Raw genomic sequence first — 22,367 nt, 5'->3', positions numbered from 1 at the left:
CTTATTTATTTCTGCCAGCCAGGCATCCAGAGTATGCGCCATTCCCTTGTGTGGTTTTTCCTCAGGAGCCGCGAACAAACATCTGTTCACCCTAGACAGAGAATCATCAACAGACAGAAGAAATGATCCCACCCAAATTGTACTTGGCGAAGCAGTCACTGTATTGAGGTTGCCTTTGGGAGCGCAAGTGAGAGGTTACATACCAGTGAGGAATCACCAATAGGGAAGGTTGCAATCTCCAGTATTTAGGCACCTTCTCCTAAAGCTCCCTAAATCTCTCTATCCTGAGCAGTAAAAGGAGGGAGACCAGTTACACAGTTACAAAGGGTGGGGATAATGATAGGGAAATAGCTTGGCTCACTGCTCACAGATGGACACACTGGGCTCTCAGCACTTCAGCTTCAACACTGTAACACAGTGCCCGCCTGGTGACATAGTTACCTTTCAGAAGGCCTGGGCACTAGCTGCCCCTCTCCCCTTCTCCCCCTTTCTTTTTATTTTCTCTTCGCTATGGGCCAGTTTCTCTTTTCTTATTTCCTGTGACTGTGCTTGCACTGGTCAACAGGTGCCCTACAATGTAGTCTGTGTCTGTAACTTTGGTTTTTGTTTTAGATTTGCTAACCTTAGACCTGAGAACCACCCCTGCTCCCCTTCCTCAATACTGTCCTCACTGCTCATGAGAATCTCATTCTCTCTTCTCAAACTGCTATTGGCATGAGTACTGTTCCCAACATGCTTTGCTCAGTTCTTCGGGCACAGCTGATGTGCTCCAACCCTCCTTCCATCCGTTATCCATCTTGGAAAACCCTGTAGGCTTCTGTCTTTGCCTCATCATGCTGGCTAATCATCCAGTGTCCAACCACGAGCTGTGCCAACGGTTTCTTTATGGCTGTGGTGCCCTTCTGCAGCCCTTTGGCACACAGGGTGGAGGTTGGCATTCCTGTGTGAGTGAATGAACACACTAAGCTCACTCCAATGGGTCTCAATCAGTTGATCATCCTCACCACTTTAGATGGTGGGGACAGGAAGTATTTTCAAGGGGTCTTTTTCTTTCATGCAGTATGTTTAGCAACTCATCTGCCTCTGCCCAACATGGCATAATAACCCAAATACAATCAAATTTACTCCAGACATTCCCAGGGAATTGGTCACTTAATTTATCAAATGATTTACGCGTTGTCAATTTTTACATTGCTCATTTTTTAATCCCTCGGAGTATTTTTTTTTAATTTTACCAGGAACCTATTGGTATATTTGGTTCCCAGACTTTGGAAAATGCTAACAGTTAATTCTATTCCCCTTCCTGGAGTTCCAACTCTTTGTGGTCCTTGTGTGTTAGGAGAGAATGCCAAGGCCTGCACAGTCATCCAGAGTTTTCTCTGCAGCATAGGCTACAAATCCTTAATCAGAGCATCCAGGTGGCTTCATTTCGGTTACTACTGGGGAAATTGCTCAGCTGAACTTACCAACCCACATCCCACCTCAAGCTGTGACCTTTTGTTAATTTCTTATTTAGAAACTAATTTGATAGACTAGCATCATCCATGGCCAGTAAGTAATACACCCCCCGATCCAAGAAGGAACAAATTGCCAGTACACAAAATTAAGTTTCTCTAATACAAATAAGGAAAATGAGGAAACAAATGTCTTCACATCAAATCATCCCTCTATAGTTCGTATGATTTGGGTTTTTAATGGACTAAGAATAATGGCAAATCTTGGTAATTATAAGTTAATTTCAACCGTGTTTGTTCACCCTTAAGATTAATGTATTAAAATAAATGAAGATAAATTTCAAACACCATATATTGTGTGCAAGATAAATCAAATTTTATTTTAGGTTGTAGTAAATATGATTATAAGTTTACCCAGAGTTTTAAAATGCAGTGTTCCATTGAACTAGTATTCAGTTTATGGAGTCGCTTGTTGAGCTAATTTCTGCCTATAATTCTAATTCCTGGGGAAGCTGATTCAAGGAATCACTAGAGCCCCAGAGATTGAGGACAGCCTGGTGAAACAGTGAGACCCTATCTCAAAATCAAAACAGAATAAAGCAGAAGATCAGGTACTGTGCACTGTAGAAACTCATGTTTACCAAATGAGTTGCTAGCTTCACTAACCTGTTAGGATAGATGACACTGTAGCCTGGCCCAGGAGGTGAGAACAAATGATACCTTACCCTAACTGCCTTCCCAAAATCCTCTTTCCTTAATTCCCATCTCTTTTCTTTCCTCAACTGGGCACTGGCATGTTTCCCACCCAGTGGGGAACCCACGCCTAGCACCCGGGACACATGAAAGGAAGAGAACAAGTCAGCCTCTGAGAAAGCACCCCAAGAGCGGTGACCATGGGCTCTTGATTGAAACTCAGATTTCAGACATCCCGAAGATCCCCAGGCTGACAACACCTAGAATCCAAATCAAGTAACATTTCAATGTGGCCAGAATACAGTGTCTCTTTGGAGGGATGGAATTCATGCTTTTCTTGGTGGTCATGAATTTATAAGGAAAATTCAGATACTTACTAAATTTGCTCGTGCTGTAGTATTCTGAGAATGTGCACAGAATTACAAAGTCTCTCGTCTCCCTACAGTAAAAAGAATAATGCAAAAATATGACATTTTAAAAATGCAAACAATTCAGGCGTTTCAACTGAACTCAGTTCTTTTCTATTGTCCCCAAAAGCTATGTGTGCCATAAAGTACAATGCATTTCACTACCCAGCCATTAAGATGTGGTGTGTGGAAGAAGGTAGCTGAGCCTACATCAGGGCTTCTTCCTGCACCCACTTCTTCTCTGGTGAGAACATTCCTCAGCTGGCTACAGAGCTCAGGATTCCTCCCCTGGTGTTCCTGGGTCAAGGAAAAGCATTCTTTCATGTGGTGGGGGCATGAAATTTATAACCAAGGGAATCGGGGCCACAAGAAGTTACTCAAATCTTTGATTAAGGCTTGCAAGGAAATTAGGCACTGAGATTGTGGATCCTGAGTAAGGTCTGAGTTTTAATTTACTTCTAGATGTTTCTGCTCACTGTGGCTGAAATGCTGTAAGTATCTACATGCATTAAAGCCGGGGAAAGAATCCATTTTTATTGATGCAAAAGCAGTATAACAAGATCTATTACAATTCATTGTCTTTGAAATATGTGTTATTGAAGTCAAACTTTAGAACACTTTAAATACATTTCACATAAATATTATTTTAGACACAAATAGCTAATTGTCTCAGCAGCTAACAAGAACGCCTTGTCTGTTGTTGATTCTTCTGTCTGGACTCAGCTGCCTCCCCCATGGCATTTCAGGACTACACAAAGGAAACATAAGTAATTATTAAAGAATGAAAGAGCTGCTTTGTGCATTTATGACATTTCATAATTTTCAAAATGTTCTTGTTCATGATCTCATTTCAGTACTTTTGACACTAAGTTCCTAGCATTATTGTGCTAAATGGTGGGAGAATTTGGATTAGGATCTAAGGCTTTGTATTATTGTTCATTCTGTGTCCTGTGTCCTGCCTCCTCGGCTGTCAAATTATGCTTGTAAAGAGGTCAACTCCTAATGACTAAGAAAAGAAAGTCATGGTATTTTCTGCCTGGGAACCTGGTGATGGAGGGCTGGAGCTAGATGTTTTTACCTGAAATGTCAACGTTTAGAATGGTTATAAGTTTAAGGACTTACAAGGGATGCTCTAGACATGCCTGTATGCTACACAATTGCTTTAAGAGCTAAGACCTTTCATCCCAGACAAGGCACCTTCTGTAGATTGTGCACACCAGATACTGTGTATTTGTGTGATTTTTCTTAATTAAAAGTTTTTTCCTTACATTAGTCCCTAAACAACATAAAATATGTTCACATAGAATTTATATTCTATAGATACTAAAAAATAATCTACAAATAATTAAAAACATATGGTAAGATGTGTACAGCTTAGAGACAAATTCTGCATATTTTTGTATGAGGCGTTTGAGCATTCTTATATTTTGTTACCTAGGGAGAGTCGTAGAACCGTGAGAGATGATTCTAGATTGCATCATAAGCACTCATCTGTATACACACACAAATATAGATAAACACACACACACACATTGTTCCTTTCATCACAATAGATGTGCATAAAGGTAATATATCGTTAAAAGGAAGACACATATATTGTAGGTAACATAAAGCTGTCAACTTCCCAATCTTATTCTTACCTCATTGAAATTGATGAGCAGTTCATGCGTTGCTGAGGAGACACCAGCAGGTCCACCCTGCTTGACAGTCGTACCTGCACACAGCTACACATTTTTTGATAAACAGTGTTCCTTTCTCTTTTTTTTTTTGTATTTTATTTTGCTTGAAATTGCCCCAGCCTTTCTTTAAGAGAATAAGATGTTTTAAGAATACGTTTTCACACCTAAACATTTTCAAATAAGAGGTAGCAGCTTGTGAATTAAAGAGGAGAGAATCACTAAGGGAGGCACACAGAAGGTGCGAGCTGAGCTAAGCCTTGGCTGGACTCAGGTCTTAAAGTGTTGAAGACACACAGTGATCTCCTCTGGGTGTCATGTTTGAAGGACCTGTAAGCAAGCTTGATTTGGTCCAGCTGGTGACATTTAGCCTTTTTCACTGACCTTTTGTATGCCAGGAGGATGGAAGTTCATATGATGGGTCTTCTAGAATATATTCTATTACCTTCAATTGGTTCCATTCATCACAAGCCCTTTGAGGTTTCTAAAGGCTATATCTGACTTCCACTCTGTCAGAGAGATGGATCACAGGCCTCCTTCTCTTTCCACCTTGGTTCTGGTCTCCTTCTCTGACACCCTGGTCCCCTCCATGGCTCCGTTCCTCCTCAACATTCAGTTGGGGAAACTGGTCAAGGCCTAGTGAATTCTTCCAAAGTCCTCATTATCAGAACATGCTCCTTTACCCTCCACTGCAGCTGAAATAACTCCCCGTGCTCTCTCATCCCTGTTTCTTTGATTAAAGAACCACTTGAGCCCTTTGTGCTTCTCTCTGCACATTTCGACATCGTACACCCCTGCTGACATTCTGCTTCCCCATCAGGCTGTGACATGCCTGCAGGAAGGTGGCAGCCTTCTGACTCCCTGGCTCTGTGTTTTCATTTGGGAGACTTGCATAAACACACTGTTTGTTATCTCTGTCTTTCCCTTTCCTTTCATAACTTGCTGGGTTGCCTGCTCTCCCCTTGCCAGGTCTGCAGACAGCAGCAGCGGTTCGGGTCTTTTCAGTTGGAACAATTTCCCTTTGGCTTGTTCTTTACAGCAGAGTGGTTTCCTCTAGTGAGACTCACTCCTTGGGGCGGCCCCTTGCTTTAAGAAGAAAATTTCTGTTCCCTCTCACATAGTCCTCGAAAGAATTCCAAAGGCAGCACTCCACCCTCATCACCGTCTGTAATTTTCCATCCCAGTCTTTATTACAGGGTCATTATCATGATGGTGTATCCATGAATTCCATCAAGGACACTCCGCCCTGTGTTCTGGAAGGGTCTTGGTGGAGGCACCTCATACAGACCGCCCTTGGTTTCCTGGGTTAGTTCTCCCTTTGATCCAGTTGATCCAAACTCCTAGGTTTCTGTGCCCTGGTCCCCTCACCTGGGAATGGATCTTTGAAGCCTTTCGTGCTGGTCTTTGCTCCCTGGAACTCCCCTGACCTGTTCCATTTGGGAACAGAACAAGTTTTGCTCCTGCGCGTGCTGTACTTTTCTCAGTACCCACGTGGTTACAATTACACATACTTACTTTCCAAATTTTCTGCTAACCTATTCCATTTAGGAACAAAGCAAGCTTTGTTCCCCCAACTGTTCTACTTTTCTCAGTACCCAAGAAGTAATAACCATTCATACTTATTTTCCAAATTTTCTGCTAACTTGAATTTTTCTTCTTGTTGTTGTTTATTCTTTGTCTCTTTGGGAGGCCCACCACCCAGTTCCCAAATAATCTATGGTGACTTATTATTAATTATAAATATCCAGTTTATATTAAAATATTAGCTTTGCTTGCTTCTAGCCAGCTTTTTTTAACTTAAATGATCCCATCTACCTGTTACCTCTGGGTTTTTGTCATTTTCTGTTCTATACCTTTCTTTCCTTCTTACTCTGTGGCTTGCTGGATGGCCGGGTGGCTGGACCTTTGATGTCCTCCTTTCCTTCTCCTTTTCTTGCTCCTTCATCTCTTTTCTCCTTCTATTTAATCTCTGCATGCCAGCCCCACCTTTCCTAACTCTAACCAGCCTTTGGCCCTTCAGCTCTTTATTAGGCCAATCAAGACAGGCAAAGTAACAAAATTTCACAGAGTTAAACAAATGCAGCATAAAAGAATGCAACCCATCTTTGCATCATTAAACAAATGTTCTACAGCATAAACAAGCATCTTCAGTTAATATTCCACAGCACTTTCTGTTGTTTTTTTGTTTGTTTGTTTGTTTTCTCCATTTTCTCAGCCAGTCATGATATGTTGCTTTTATTGTTAGCAATGGAGCAAAGAGAATCATGTATATTTGATAGCTCACTTCTCTTCCAGAACCCAAATTCTTGTGAGTGAGCAATTTGCGTTGTCTGAGCCAGGCTATAGAGCAAAGCGGATGATTGCAAACTCTTACTGTTACTGACAGTGAAGCTCATGTGACCAGAGAGCTGAGTTGCTATACGATTGGATCTGTTTTGTCAGGGATTATGTGGGATTCAAATCATCCTGGCATCATGGTACTCTATGGGGAGTGGACCGTGGCACCTGGCACGATATTAGTCCCATAGGGAGAGTCTGTTGATGTGCCACCTGGTGTGCTCTTTCCTAGGGAAGACATCTCTCCCTGTCTTAGTATTCCATGGTTACATAAGATTCTTTGCATAGGATTAAGGCTACACAAGCCTTCCAAGGCAGCTAATATTTCCATGTGAAGCATCGAATAGACTAACTTTATTTATTTTCCTATATGTATCTAAGAAAGTTCAAAGTTTGTAGTACAATTCAAGATGAATTCGTGTTTATCAAAAGAAGACATGTTTAGAAGCTATAATTAGATGCACACCTGCCTCAGTAAGTACTATCGACTGTACAAGTGTCCGGGTATAGATATAAGGTCAATGGTTTTAATTGCTGCCTTTAGTTAACACTGGAGAAGAACTAGTCTTTTTTCCTTTTCCTGGCAGACATGGTACATCCATGCTCACCACCCTCGTTGCCTTCAGGACTTCTCAGTGTGTCCCTGTTGCTTCTGTTTTCCAGGAGGAATGCCAGAACTATATCAGAGTGCTCTTAGTGGCCGGGGACCGGCTATTCACCTGCGGGACCAATGCTTTCACACCTGTCTGTACCATCCGCTCGGTATGTGTCTGCACTAAACCTCACAAACTTCCATCGGGAGCAACAAGACATAACGCCTTCAGAGCCCCACATAAAGGTGTCCCTGTACACCAAGGGCAAATACCTTTTGCAACATTGCAGCATTAATAAATGCTTAATTTGTTCATGTCTAATCAGTCATGACTGTCATGTATATGAAGGAACAGAAACTAGTTGTATGTTACATACTTAGGTATACTTTGAAACTATTTCAGTCAGTGTTTTCCCAATTAAGGACCTTAAGTACCAACCATAAACATACACTTCTTTCTTGTTTTCATTATGGTAGAAATATGATCAATGACTAAAATGCTCTAGAATCACAATTCATATAGAAATAAAGTGTATGTAAGCTGAATAGGAGGTATGCCAAAAAATGAACAAACAAACATATCCATAAGCAGAAGCGAGACAAGGCAGGACTGCTTTTATAGACAGGGAGTTTCATCTTACAAGTCCCACTGTGGAGGAATGGCAGGGTCATTAGACATGCATGCTCTCTTCCTAATTCAGGATATTAATTTAATCTTCCTCGAGAAATATAACTAGGAAACACCATTATGTTAATTTATGGATAGTACAACTTCTCTTAGAACCTTAACTTATCATCTCAGCTTACTGTTCATTATTTTAAAATTTATATTCAGTTGTGGGACATAAAGAGAAGGCGCAGGAAGAGGGTCCGTGCTGGCCACAAAGAGTTCCCCGCTTAGCATATGCAGCTGTCAGCGAGGGATCCCATTGTAAACACCCCATCTTCAGCATTTAAATCATGAGGTTACTGTGCCGGGAAGTTTTTAAAAGGAAAGATTCTGAGACTTGAAGACTTTATGTAATTTCCCCAGGACTATGCTTCCAACAGCAGAGGACAGGGTGACCTTGCTATTCCTGTATAAACCATTTTAAGTGTCTTTTTAAACTCAGTTAAAAGTCAAGAACCAAATTGAAATTGAGCCTTGTCAAACACCAAAATACCAAACAAACAGCAACAGCTTCTCGTGTTTTATTAGTTGGCAACCAGCGTTTGGCAAGTCAAGCCAACATCCGACGTACATACAGCTTTCTCAAGACTAAAAGGGAGAAAAGAAAAAGAAATGTGTACTACATGGTACAGAATATTGACATATGCTTGTCACTAAATAGTATTTAGAACTAGGTTTTTGTTTTTTGGTCATGCTAATATTATGAAAATCCTTCCTTATGATGATTTATATATCTATAAATATTAAAATTAGATTCCTCGTTGAAGTAGAACACATCCTACATCAAATCAATATATATATATATATATATATATATATATATATATATAATATCCTTGTTTCCTATTGTATCACTAGCATAAAGTTCTGTAGCTACAAGGATGGAGTCTCTGGCCAAGATTGTGGAGAACTGTTTTCTTAACGTCAGAGTTAGGAAACCTTTTCATCTCCCACACCCCAGAGCATACCTGGGGCACTTGTCTAGCACAGGTATATGGTGGAGGACATGAGGACACTCAATGGGAGTTCCCAAGGATAACTGGGTCCCCTTTTATTTTCACCAATAGTTAAGTAACCTGACTGAGATCCAGGATCAGATCAGTGGCATGGCGCGCTGTCCCTACAGTCCCCAACACAATTCGACAGCTCTGCTCACTGCCAGTGGGGAGCTTTATGCTGCAACAGCCATGGACTTCCCAGGGCGAGATCCAGCCATTTACAGAAGTCTGGGTTCGCTACCTCCTCTTCGAACTGCACAGTACAACTCCAAATGGCTCAATGGTAAGACCTTCATTCACCCCAGCCTCACGCTGTTGTTTGTGATACCTGGCTTAAATATATAGTCACATTTAATAAAGAAGAGCAAGGGTCACCTTCGAGGAACAGCACATCTAGTACTGGTAATGAGCAGTATATTCTTTAGTACTAGGAGTTGGCGTGATAGCCCCAACACTATAAGCCATGATAATAGGTCTATATTGTCAGCTGGAGCTGACAAGAACACTCATCCGTGTTACGCTGTTTCTCCCTATGTTGCTGTGTGAAATCTAGGAAATTACATGCTATGCCATAGATGCATGTAGGCTCGTGTGTTTTTCTTAATGTCTACTTGATAAATTTGAACAAGAAATTAGTACTATTTCATGACATTTTCAGACAGTATAAAGAACCCATTTGCCTAGAAGTAACTCCAAATAATTTGACAATCTTAAAAATGTCATTAGTGTACGTGTCTATCATTTTGGAGGCAAGCATCTTCAGAGTTTAATGCAAGGCCTTGAGAGTTCATGGGGACCCAAGTCTTGTCGCTTTAGACTTTGCCAGGCAAAGCCTGACACATTGGTCCTCAGAGCAGCTCTGCTCCACTCACCGATGCAGAATCATCACTGTAACTTCAGACCTCTTTCCAGATGTGGCAGTATCCCCTGGAAGACATACCAGGCTAGTGTCTAGTTCTCTTTTATGGAACTGGAAACTGACAGAAAGTATCAGTCCATTGCAAGCAAGAAACAATTAGCTGTTAATTAAACAGCCAGAGAATGGAGAGAGCAGCTACACAGAAGTGTGTTGCTAGGTGAAAGCCCAGCATGCTAGGGAAAGCCATCCTTGTGTATGTGAGTGTGTCCACACTCACAAGGGGGTGTCCGGCACATGCGGTAATCCATCACCTCAGGCTTCATGTGACCGTTGTCACAAAGGTGGAGTCTTGGCTTTGCTACTATAATACTTGTTTTGCTATTTCATGACCTACAAAGATTTAGTGGTCTTATTCCCATCACAAACTGTATATGTAGATAATAGTCCTCCCACCCTGATGCTACTCGTGTGCTCAGATCATTCTTTGTTATGGGAAAGGCATTGTCTTTGCGGAGGGTATTTAGTGTCATTTGTGATCTCTGTCCATTAGAGCCTAGTCATTCTTCCCCCTCTATAAGTTAATAAAAATAAATACATATATTCTCAAATGTTGCCCAAGGGAAGCTATCTCCTTTTGAGGACTATTGGCTTTTACTCAGGATTGTCAAACATTCATCTATCTGTATGTCTCTATGTATCTCTCATCTACCAGTCACCTATCCATCTATCACCTTTCCATCATCCATCATCTGCCTGCCATTTATCTCTCAGGTAATTGCTGAATAATGCTGTCAAGCCGAGCATCCCAGTTTGCCTTTGAAACTCCCTCTTAGGAAAGCCACGCCATCATCTCTGTGCCTCTAGGAGTTTGGCTGACTGTACTGTTTCCAAAGTGCAACGTGAATGGTTTTCTGAACTGAGAAGTAACTATATTTCCCATATTAACACCTCTTCTTTTGAACTCACTTCAACTTAACCCACCTACTCCCTATAGATAGCTCCCTATTGTCTCTGAAGCGTTTATTGTGGTATCTTAAAGTTGCTTCCCTATATATTGGCAATTTTCACTAGCTAGAGAGAGTCGAAAATCAACTAACTTTTCTTCTACTGGCCAGCTGCTTCAATTTAGTTTTTCTTCAAACATCCCCTTCTCTGTGAACTATCATCCTGACCACATTATTTAAAAATTGCTTCCTGTGCTGTCTTGCCCTCATGACCCTTTACTATGAGTTTTACCGCTAGCCATTATAATATTTTATCATTTAACTTCCATCTTTCAACAAAAGGGGCATGTACCAATCATTGGAGTTAGTCTCTCCTGTGTACTGGTTTATTTTACACTTGCCGAGGAATATAATGAGTGTTTGAATAAATGAATTAATGGATGCCATAGTCTATGTTCTAGAATTCACAGATTAAAATCTGACTCCCCTCCCCCATGTGAAATATCTGGAGGATGACTGGGGGTCCTGAAGGTGGGGTCCTCATGACGGTATTGGTGCCCTCTCAGGAGGCTACAATGCAGAGAGCTGTCTAACCTCCTCCATCATGTGAGATCTGTGAACTTGGAAATAAGCCTTTACCCATCATGAAGTATGCTAGTAGCTTCGCTGGTAGTGTTTCGATCCATGCATTTGGGAAACAAATTTCTGTTCTTTATAATAAGCCCCCTTGGTGTTTTTGCCATAGCAACATGAACAGACTGGAAAAATAAGTAAAATGAAAATTGACTGTTTTGTTTCCCTCATTAGTTTGTGAATTTCTTGAGGGCAAGGGTTAGGTGGGAGCCATGTTTTGGATTTAGTACCTTAGGCTTAGTCAGTGCTTGCTAAATGAGTAGGAGATAAGAATATTTGATCAATAGAAGAAAGAATGAGGCTATTACATAGGCAACATATCTCAGTTGAAGCCTAGAATCATTAAAAAAAAAAAAAACAAAGAAACTCAAAACAGCAACAAAGGCAAGACTCATATGTTTGAGAGTGGCTCAAGTACAAGCATTTGAAGATGCTCCTTTTCACCCCCATCGCGTCTGCCCTGCTTCAGTCATTTTACGTCTTCACTTACCAAATGCAGAATAATCGGCTGAATAGCCATATGCAGGCATCTGGAGCATTAAATTGTGTGTTCGATGGTGAATATAATTTTTAAGACCAGATTTTTTTCCTCTGTGCCAAAATTACTCTTAAAACAAATTTATGTATTTAGAGAAATTTCTTAACAGCTTTAATGCATTAAAATATTAATCATTTCTAACCCTTATTAAATGATTACTGTCAGACAGAGCAATAAATGTTTAATAGCCAAAGCTTAAAATAGAAGCTATAAAACTTGCCTTCATGAAAGTGACAGTCGAATTGGGGAAACAGTAAACCCATGAAAAAGAAAAGGAAAGCATATGTCCAAAAGAATGCTGTACAAGTGTTTGTAAACTGAGGCAATTGTGCGTTTGCATAGCTTGGTACCTCTCTGAGAACACCGAAAGAAACTCCTGAGTGGACTTTAAAAAGTTCCTGTGAAGCTCAGTGTGGATGTTATCTATGAACACTCAGGGACTTGCTGGTTTTCCTCCTTTGGCGAACCATTTGCCTGCCCCATTTGCTGGACATACAAATTCTTGAGTGACCTCGAATCTGAGCTTCTATGCCTGGTTGCCTCTGTAGGACTCACTTGAGATTCACAAACATCCTCATAGTTAAAGTATCATGTTCTGTGAGGTGTCAAGTTTCTAGTCCAGAAAACGTTTTGGGTGACCGTCTTGAACCATCCTGGTTTCATATCTGTCTATCTTGTTTCCATTGTGCTAGCTCTCTGATATATCCAAGCCTTCAGGAGACCCATTGGAGACTTTAAAGACAGTAATTAAATTTTAATAAGTAAATATTGGAGGAAGAAGATTCCTGTACACATGTCAAAGGGTAGTAGTTATTGCCTACCCCTGAAATGGATTGGTGCCTGCCCTGTAAGGTCCGTGCTGGCTCCTGGTAGCCAGTGTGGCTACACTGGCTCCATTCTGGGAACAATGAGGGCCTGGCTCATAGTGATTACACAGTGAAGTGTTCCAAATGATGTAGGTTCCCCTCTGTTTGCTGTGAATACCATTGGTTAATAAAGAAACTGTCTTGAGCCCGTGATAGAGTAGAAAGGAACTGGGCAGGGAAGACTAAACTGAATGCTGGGGAAAAGAAGGACAGAGTCAGAGAGAAGTCATGAAGCCCCACCAGAGAAAGATGCTGGAACTTTACCCGGTAAGCCACTGCTACATGGTGATACAGATTAATGGAAATAGGTTAAATTAATATGTAAGAACTAGCCAATAAGAAGCCAGAGCTAATGGGCCAATCGGTGGTTTATATAATATAGTTTCTGTGTGATTATTTCGGGGCTGAGGAGCTGGGAACCAACAAGCAGTCTCCTTACAACATCCAATGAGGAAAAGACTTTGGCCTTCTAGATTGGCATCACTGACTGCAGCTAACACATGCCAAATAAAGAATATGAAAGCAAAGAGGGCTGGGTGGGTAAAATTAAATGAAAAACCAAGTTATTGTCAAGGGAAAGGAAAACACTGTAAAACAAACATGAAGGCAGATTCCATGGCCACCTTTATATTTTTTAATATATGCCTAGGGAAATGTAAAATGAACCTTGCTGTGAACAGGGCTCTCTCTTTAGCCATATGACTCCTGAACCTTAAACTGGGTAGGGCACCATGACAGGGTCAGAAAATATACCACATATGTGATATAGTACAGTACAATGAATTTTTCTAATGTTCATGCCTAATCTTATTCATCAGAAATATGTATCAGGATGAATTTGCTGTGCTGAATCCATTTGTTTTGGAAATTCTTGCAAATTATATATGCTTATCCCTTTGACATACCAAAATATCTTAATAAATTCTCTTTCTGCACAATCTGTCTGTTGGTACCCCTGCTGCAGATTAGTTACCGTGCAAGTTACATGGGAGAATTGCAGAGGCTGAGTAGACACTCCGGTTAGAAGGGACGCCCCACATCCATCTCACTGATAGTCTTCCCTGTAGACATCCAAAGGAAATCCTGGCCCTCAATGTCCAGGTGACACCTGAACCACACCCAATGACAACCTAGGATTTGAAAACAGATCCCACCCCATAGCCTGCACCCCACACCTACCATGTGATAGCAACGTCCTTTATGTTTAGATTACACATTAGGAAGTACTAGCAGTCGGCGTGAGCTCTTCCTCTCCAGTGATACATATATCTTCATGCAAAACTGCCATGGAAGAGGGCCATATGTACTTTGAGAAAGAGTTGAGCATTTTCTTCATTGCTGAAGCATTGCAGAAAAAAAGGTTATAATGAACTGAAATTACCCAACCAAAGAAGACAAGCTGGCAGGATGATTTAACACAACCCTTTATGGGATGTAAGAAATCAATTTGGTACTGCTTTTTGAAAATAATATGACATTAACTGAGCACCGAGTGACTGAAAGCTGAGGAGCCTCAGAGTCCTTGCCAGTCTAGGGAGTTTCTACACTTGCCAAACAAGTCACTTGGAACCTGGGGGCTTTGATTTGCACATCTCAAAGGAGAATGGGTGATATATTTCAGTAAAAGCACAAATAGTGTGTGCTGATTTACATGGAACTCTACCTAAAATCCATACTGGGAGAAGGCTATCTCTCTCCAGAGAAATATGAAGACATTTCCTAGCACTGGCGTAAATTAGAGAAACGCTGCCTGCTCATTGTCTCACAATTGGAGCAGCTTCCTTGTGGGACTCTGGCATTCCTCCCCTGCTGGTTGTAAATATCACTTCCTCTCTGTCTGCCAAGGGTCCTGTGTTGGACTGTCTTCTTGACTCAAATCACATTGTTATCTCTGTATGTAAGATGCATAGTTCTGAGGGTTATAGAAATTATTGCTGTCATCTGTTAAGCATTTGGTTTTCTCTAGTTTTCCTGCATTGGTTCCCTCCTCGCTACATATTAGACAGCTGAATCTCTGTGGTTTTATCTTTGTTTATTTTCGTTTGTGCTTTTCCTTGGACCCAATCAAACCAGGACACAAAGATAGAGCCATCATATGGTATTATTTATTCTGTTGTAGCTTGTCAGAAAGAAATTTAATAAAAACGTACAGTGTTGCAGCAGAGATCATCTTCCAAATTAATTTCATGTGTTTTACTTTGTGCCTTTTAATAGATACATATATACAATATAATAATGTAATATATAATATATAACATAATATATTTAGTATGTTATATTATATAATATATAATATTATATTATATATATTTGTATATATGCATTTCAATATTTTCCATTTTATCTGAATTCAACTAAACATTCTAATTAAAAATCTTACAGGTATTGATCTGGCAGATTAAGTTATCATTTGTTAAAAAAATGAATCCAAAAGCAAAAAAAATCAGGAAAAAATGAATATTGCAAATAGAAATGTTCAATTTTCTATGTTTACAAATATTCATGACGTTAATTCTAGCTAATGCGCCTGGGAACCTGTGGGTTGGGGAGTAAAGGTGGTGGTGAGGCCACCAGAGGCTGTGTGCCTGAACTGAAGGGAGATGCCCAGTGGACCCCACTGGCTTGGTTTCTTTGAGCAGGAATGTCTAAGCAAACACCCGCATACTGAGGCTCCATCAGCATCAAGAAGGGGAAGTCTAGGAGGGAGCTGCTCTCTAGATGGCTGGGCGAGAACACAGCACAGGCTGTAAGGCACTCCTGGGATCAGCAAAGCCGTACAAACAATGTCTTGCAAGGGCCACATTCCCCATGAGGGTGAGAGGAAAGTCACTTGAACCACTGCTTCAGCTTTCCTCTGCCTTGCATTCTGAGAGTTCCTGAGGTGGCAATGGTCACATGATTATATAGTATAGCCAGGGATAAGCTTGTTCTGGGCTTCCACACCTCCCTGACACCTCAAATTCCACAGAAGTCTGAATATTCCCTCATGTGCCTGAAGCCCCAGATCCCCATTTTGGATTATTGATCTGTCCAGGTTTTCCATTCCAAACCTTCTGTCCTGACACTGGCTCCATTCTGAGCCTGTCTACCCTCACTGTTCTCTCTCAGGCTGTCGCCATCTTGCCCCAGACTAACTGGAAGGAGTGGAGCCCTAATTTCATAGGAGAATAGACACTCAATCAGTCCAGCTGTCAAGTAAATAGCAATGATCTGTTTATTTATGTGTGTGTTTATTCAGTTTATATAACGACACAGTTATACTTTCTATCCTGTATTTTTATTATTGCCAACCAAGTACTTGGCCATTGGCATACATTTCTTTGACTCTCACAATGATATTTCAAGTGGTGTATCATTATTGCCATTTTAAATCGGATAAAATAATGGTTAAATAAATTGAATAAAAGTTCATACAGCCAGTAGATGGAAGTATTGAGCTGTGTATACCTATACCTCAGTACTGCATGCATGTGATACACATAAAACTACATGTACACATACATGCAGACATATGTCATCTATGGGTGATCTAGCTATGATTTAGCTGAAATCTCAGGAAAAGAGCTGTGGTTGCAAATTATGGGTTAAGGAACCGTTAATTAAGCTTTAGTAGACCTAAGTACCAACATGTAATTGGGTGATCTAAACACCTAAATGAAATTGCGCTTAATTTTGGAAGTTTTTACAGGACATTCTGTGTTACTTGTGACAAAGATAAAAAAGACAAAAATAGGGGAGGGGATATCGGAAAGTTATAAAATGGTATGGAAATATCTTTATAATGACTGAACTTACAAATTAGAGTGATTTGTTGTTCGTCATATGTAAAGAGTATTTTTATTAATACATTTTCCTAACTGCGAAAAGGCCCCCTGGTGGTAAAACTCTGCCAAACTGCATTTATGCTTTGCAAATCCTGACCGTCTTTAAGCTTGATACATGTGGGGTATGTTTGTTTATTCATTATTGGTATTGATTGAAGTTCTGCCAAAAACAAACTAGTCAAAAAGGAAGAGCAAGAATAAAGAAAGGTGCAATAGTACTAGCCACCATTTGTTGTGGTCTTACTAAGAGCTAATGCCTTTGTTCCCAGTCTTGCAGAGTATGTCTTCGGTGCTCTAAGTAGTCACGCAGGGTGACAGAACATGTCACAGGCCAATGGTTCAGTCCAGAGCAGTGCTGCAGGCTACGGGGGTTCCATCCTCAGTTATGCCAACTCTGCTTTTAGCAAGCATTTTGCTGAGTGTTGTTTTGTTTATAAGGGATTGTTTCCATGGATTTTGATGCTTGTGATAATAATTTCATAAACTTGAAGCATTAGAGTTCTTTCATGCCTTTCGCATCTATTCTCATTGACTCCAGGCAGCAATCCTCAGATCATGACATTTGAGAATACTACATTCCCCCGTGAGTGCTTGGGGCATTCGAGTAGGAAGTATAGATTAGGAGACTTCCTTCAGATGGCCCTCTGCGATTTTACACAGCCAGACTCATCTCTGATGCTTGTTGCTCTGTATTCTCGTCACTCCCAGGTGCTCTTATCGAGAGTCTCCTCTGGGTACAGTCATCATTCTGTGAGATGGAGCACTATTCTGATGTTCTGATGGCTAGCCCTCTTCATTTGTCTGACATGCGTTGCATAATATTCTATAATCTGTACGTCAATGTTTTAAATATGAGAACAGTCAGCTTCCCCATCCACATGTTTATAGACATGCTCAGTTAGAACGATGGTTCCTTCTGCTCGGAATGAGTCAGCAGAAAAGCTTCTATTCACCTGTAGCTCTGATAGTAATGACGTATAAATGATATCTCAGCTTGTTCTTCCTGATATCCACCACAGAGAAGACAGCAATGCCCCATTTATGGCTTGTTCAATTCCTTCAAGAATGATACATACTAGTTTGCAGTGAATTGCATTTTAACAAGAGACAAGGGTCAAATACTAGGAGACAGTGTGCATCTTGTGATTCTGTCTGACGACACTGGAGTCCTTTCTTCCAGATCTGCATCTATAAACACAAAAGATACTTGACTGCCTGTTTGATCTGTATTTTGGTGTGTCCGTAGCATTTGAGAAAGGATGCTAGATGAACTTCAAAAGACCTGTTCTCCAAGAAATGGAGCTTCCTAACTTAGCAGCTGGTCACACAGTCAGAGACCCATCATCATCCCAAGGTTCACTGTAGGGCAGCAGGCTGTGTTTCCAAATGGACTCAGTTCCCATGCCAGACGACCTGCAGTGCAGGAAACTGGAGAGCAACAAATCCTGCAGGCTCAGCACAGGTTCTGTTTTCTCAAGTGAGAAAGAAAGGTGCATCTGAGCCTTTCTATTGATGCATCACTGTCATTCAGGCTTGCAAATGCTAGAAGATGCCTTCTGTGGAGGAGGGAAGCTGTGGGCCAATCTGCTTACCTTTCCCGTGGGAAAATGACACAAGACGGAGTGGACCGTGTGCTGGAAGAGCACCTATTGGCCAGTCATAGATGTTCCTTTAAACCTGCAGTTCTGGGACTGCGTACACGCTCCCAGTGATGTTCTCGTTCATGAAGCCCTTGAACAGCTGGCCTCTTCTTCACACTGTTCCTCTTCCTTTTTCATCCACAATGTTCCTCAGTGCTGTTTCCTCCAGCCCCTTAACCATCTCTTCTAGACCATTCTAAACCATCCTTGCTTGTGCCCAAGTAAATCTACTTAGCACCATCAGTTGAAGGTTATAGCTCTTCATAAAAGAACACTGACCAGAAATCTAATCCTATTATAGTGTTTGTGTATGTGTGTGTATGTTTATACACTATGTGTACAGCATATGTGCACACATCTACGGAGGCACACAGGTTTGTATTTGAGCATGTGGAGACCATGGAAATAACTTGTTATGTCTTACTCTCGGGCCTTCCACCTTAGTGTTTGAAACAGGGCCTATTACTGAACCTGCGAATCAACATTTTGTCTAGGCAGGCTGGCCAGCGAGCTCCTGGGACCCACTTGCCCCTTCTCTCAAATGTACACACAGCCGCTTCTAGCTGTTTCTTGAGTGCTTAGGATTTGAACTGTGGTACTGAGGTCTTATTCCTTGTATAGTAAGCATTCTTACCCACTGAGCTACTCCTCTGCCCCAATCCAGTTTTGAAGAACTGAAAGAATAATATGTTTTGTTTCTTCCCAGTGTTTCTTTTTCACTGCCTTGTAACTGCTAATGAGCATGCAGGCTCTAAGCTTTGCCGTCCTGATTCCAGGCTTCCTCAGTTCTCTTCCAAGCCCCGATGCTGCTTTGTGGTCTTGGCTGAGTTGTTAAACATTTTAGCGTCCTTCACTGTGAAGCAGCATCTTAACACATCAACCATCTCTGTGGGTCCAGAGGCACAGAGACAGCTTAGCTCAAGGACTAGTTCCTTAGAGTGCAGCTATTTTTATGAGAAACTCAAAGGGAAGACGTTGTGCTTGTTCTCCTACTCAACAGTTCTTCTGTACTAGAGAGATATGCACATGCTTCCACACATTCGACCCATATTAATGGCTATCTCTGAGGGGATTTGATAAATCTTGTGAATTCTACCTCTCTCTTTCTGGTTGAGTACTCTTAACATTAGCCATAGGCAGAACACCTGCTCTGGTGTTGTCTGCATTTTGTAAAGTTCATTGGTTAATGTTCATTTTATTTTTAATTATGTACAATTGTGTGTGGATGTACACATGTGAGTGCATTGGTAATAGAGTCCAGAAGAGGGTAATGGGTCCCCTGGACTTCTGCTTAGTTGTGAGCTTTCTGGTGTGGCTCCTGGAAGTCTAACTTGGATCCTCTGGAAGAGCAGAGTGCACTTTTAATTACTAGAACGTAGTATCTCCATCCATATCTCCTGCAGTTCACTCAGCGTTTACTGTTGTTATTGATGGTGGTGGGTAGTGGTGGCAGCAGCGGCGATCGTGGTAGTGGTAGATGTGGTGGTAGTCATGGAAGTAGTGACAGAGGTGGTGGTGATTCTCATTGTCAAAGTGATGGCGGCGGCGGTGGACGATTTTGCTTGTTTTGGGTATAGCTCTCAGGTTCTAATCTAGCCATTTGAACCTGGATACAGGATACACTCTGCAATGAATTAAAAGCCTTTTCTGTGAACCTCTGCATACAGGTGACTCTGGAAACACTTCCTATAGCTTTGTCATTGGTCTCTGTCTTTCATTTGAGTGTGTGTTTTTGCAATAATTCTCTATTCGAGATTCTTAGTTGCCATCACTTAAAAGTCCCTCACTGTTTTATTTGTGCCATGTGTAGACGCTTGACTTCATGAGTGTCTCTCCAGGATCCTGACCTGTGCACTAACTGTGCACACATCTCTCATGCACCTCATGTGCTTCAGTGCAGTTCAATTTGTTTATTTCTCATGTATCTCTTTCGGGTTAAAAAGCAGCAGTGACCTAGAAAACAAATCCATGGTGGCATAGAAATTAAAATCATTTCTTGTCAAGATTTTCTATGCATCCTTTGTTTTACAGAATTAGCATAAGAGCACTAGAAAGAGCTAAAGAGAAAAGCAGAATAGATATGTCGTATTTATTTATTTTAAAAATGTAGTCATATTAAGACTGTTTTGATGAGAGAAGAAGATAATTGGAAAATGGTGACAGTTTTGCTGGACATGCTAAAAGTAGGGTCAGCATTGATGTTATGTCCTGACTGTCCCAGCTCCTAGATGAGCTGCTTTGTGTCCTATTAACATCAAGGGCTTATCTTGTTGGCAGGGCTGTTCTCAGTCATCCTGTCAATAGAAGGCAAACTGAAGCAATCGATCAGACATCATCAAGCACAAGGCCAGGTGAATTGCCCCACCACAAAGCAACTGTCCAGGAAAGGGAATCCTCGTATATATAGCTTCTGTGTCTTTCTAGTAACTCTGAACATCAAAGGGTATTGCCATAGTCATCCTAATTAAACCATAAAATTCTGATGTCTACTCGATGGATTAAGCTGCCTTGAAACTAAATGAAGGAATGGCAGGTGGAACTGGTTGCTGGAGTTTTTCAAGAAAAGAACTAGGGCATGTAAGTGTGTGAAAACCTTAACAGCTCTGTCATTAGGCTCAGCTTCAAATTAAGACAATGATACTTTAAACACTTTGCGTAAAATTCTAATCCCCCAATTCCCAATAAGCTTGACAGTTAAATAAAGGCTTCACCTTCGTTTTAGCATTTCCTATATTTCAGCTGCTTGCGAGACCATAGCGCTCCCAGACTCTGTTTCAACACTCATTTCCTCTCTGTCGATTCCCTTGGTGACCTAGAAATCAGAAAATAAGGCTTGATTGTCACAGTTGCAGGGTCACCATAGTAACAGCGGATGTGAAAGCTAATTCAGGGTATCAACCTTGCAGTATGAGTTTTTGATTCAGTTTTTGCCATTAAAGGTATCATTTTTAGGACCTTGGTGAAAGCATATCAGTTATGTCCAGTAGCATGCAAGTGTGCATGAGTTTCATTGTTATACCCTATTAGAGCCCGCTATTCCCCAATGCATTCAGTCCTTCCTCAGAAAGAGAGCTTCTTTCTTCTTTCTGAAGCTTAGCATTGTCAACACTAGAACACTTACCAATCTGTGAGCCTATGTTCTCACTTACTTTGTTTCGTTTTTCAAAGGTTTTGTGTCGTTTCTTTGAGATCATCATACAATTGGACGTTCCCCCTTCCCTTTCCTTCCAGCAAACTCTCCCCTTTACCTCTCTTTCGAGTCCATGGCCTCTTTTGTCATTAGTGTTGTTACCTGCGTCTGTGCATAGTACGTACATATATTCCCAAATGCGTGAGCTTTTCATGGTACTGTTGCCTTGTGGACTTGAGTGTAGATTTAGCAGGGTGATTGAGGATAGAGTCACACTGTTGATCTTTTATTATGACACAACCATACACGACTATGCATTTCCTTGTAGCATTTATCAGTGAACTGCTTGCGGAATCTCTCGTTTTCCTCTTATTTCTTGTAAGGATTAGTTTTTGTCAAACAGAACCATCTTTCCTTTGAAGAGAACATTATCAGACAAGACTTTTCAAGAAAAGAAAGGCGTCTAATGTTAATGTTTTCTTCTCTCCTCTCATTTCCAGAACCAAATTTTGTGTCTTCCTACGACATTGGCAACTTCACCTACTTCTTCTTCCGAGAAAATGCCGTGGAGCATGACTGTGGGAAGACCGTGTTCTCCAGGGCTGCCCGGGTCTGCAAGAACGATATCGGAGGGCGGTTCCTGCTGGAGGACACCTGGACCACCTTCATGAAGGCTCGCCTCAACTGCTCCCGGCCTGGGGAGGTGCCGTTCTACTACAATGAGCTGCAGGGTACCTTCTTCCTGCCAGAGCTGGACCTGATCTATGGCATCTTCACCACCAACGTGTACGTAGCTGTGGTTGAAGCTCACTCTCTCTCCTATTCTCTTCCTCTTTTCCTGAATGAGCCTTTTGTTCTTTGACCTCTGAGAGTTTAAAGTTGCCTTAGAGAAAATTTTTCTTATTTTTCCGGGATAAGAGCCAAAAAACGACAAAAAGAGTCTTTTCAGTATGAATTACATGTTAGGTAAAGATACATGCTTTGCGGGACTTGCTTCAGGAAAGCTAATTCAAAATATTTTTTTTACTTGTCCTCGGGAAAAAGTAGTATCAAATTATTGTATTATGAATTGCTCCTTCCTTATTGTGTGTTCTAAACACCTTGTG

General features: G+C 41.1%; 1 protein-coding gene across 4 annotated transcripts in view; it reads left to right on the top strand.

The window, feature by feature from the left end:
- The window catches only part of Sema5a (semaphorin 5A), a 432,689-nt gene that overhangs the window by 290,849 nt on the left and 119,473 nt on the right, over window positions 1-22,367 (top strand). For all 4 annotated transcript variants that reach the window (XM_057789435.1, XM_057789432.1, XM_057789434.1 and 1 more), the window contains 3 exons: window positions 7,231-7,329; window positions 8,897-9,110; window positions 21,762-22,047. In XM_057789435.1, the coding sequence (XP_057645418.1) occupies window positions 7,231-7,329; window positions 8,897-9,110; window positions 21,762-22,047 (599 nt within the window). The remainder of the gene's footprint in view (window positions 1-7,230; window positions 7,330-8,896; window positions 9,111-21,761; window positions 22,048-22,367) is intronic.

The sequence above is a fragment of the Chionomys nivalis genome, chromosome 15, assembly GCF_950005125.1.
Source record: "Chionomys nivalis chromosome 15, mChiNiv1.1, whole genome shotgun sequence".
Lineage (NCBI taxonomy): Eukaryota > Metazoa > Chordata > Mammalia > Rodentia > Cricetidae > Chionomys > Chionomys nivalis.
The sequence above is the reverse complement of the archived record's forward strand: the minus strand, read 5'-3'. Positions and strand labels throughout refer to the sequence as shown.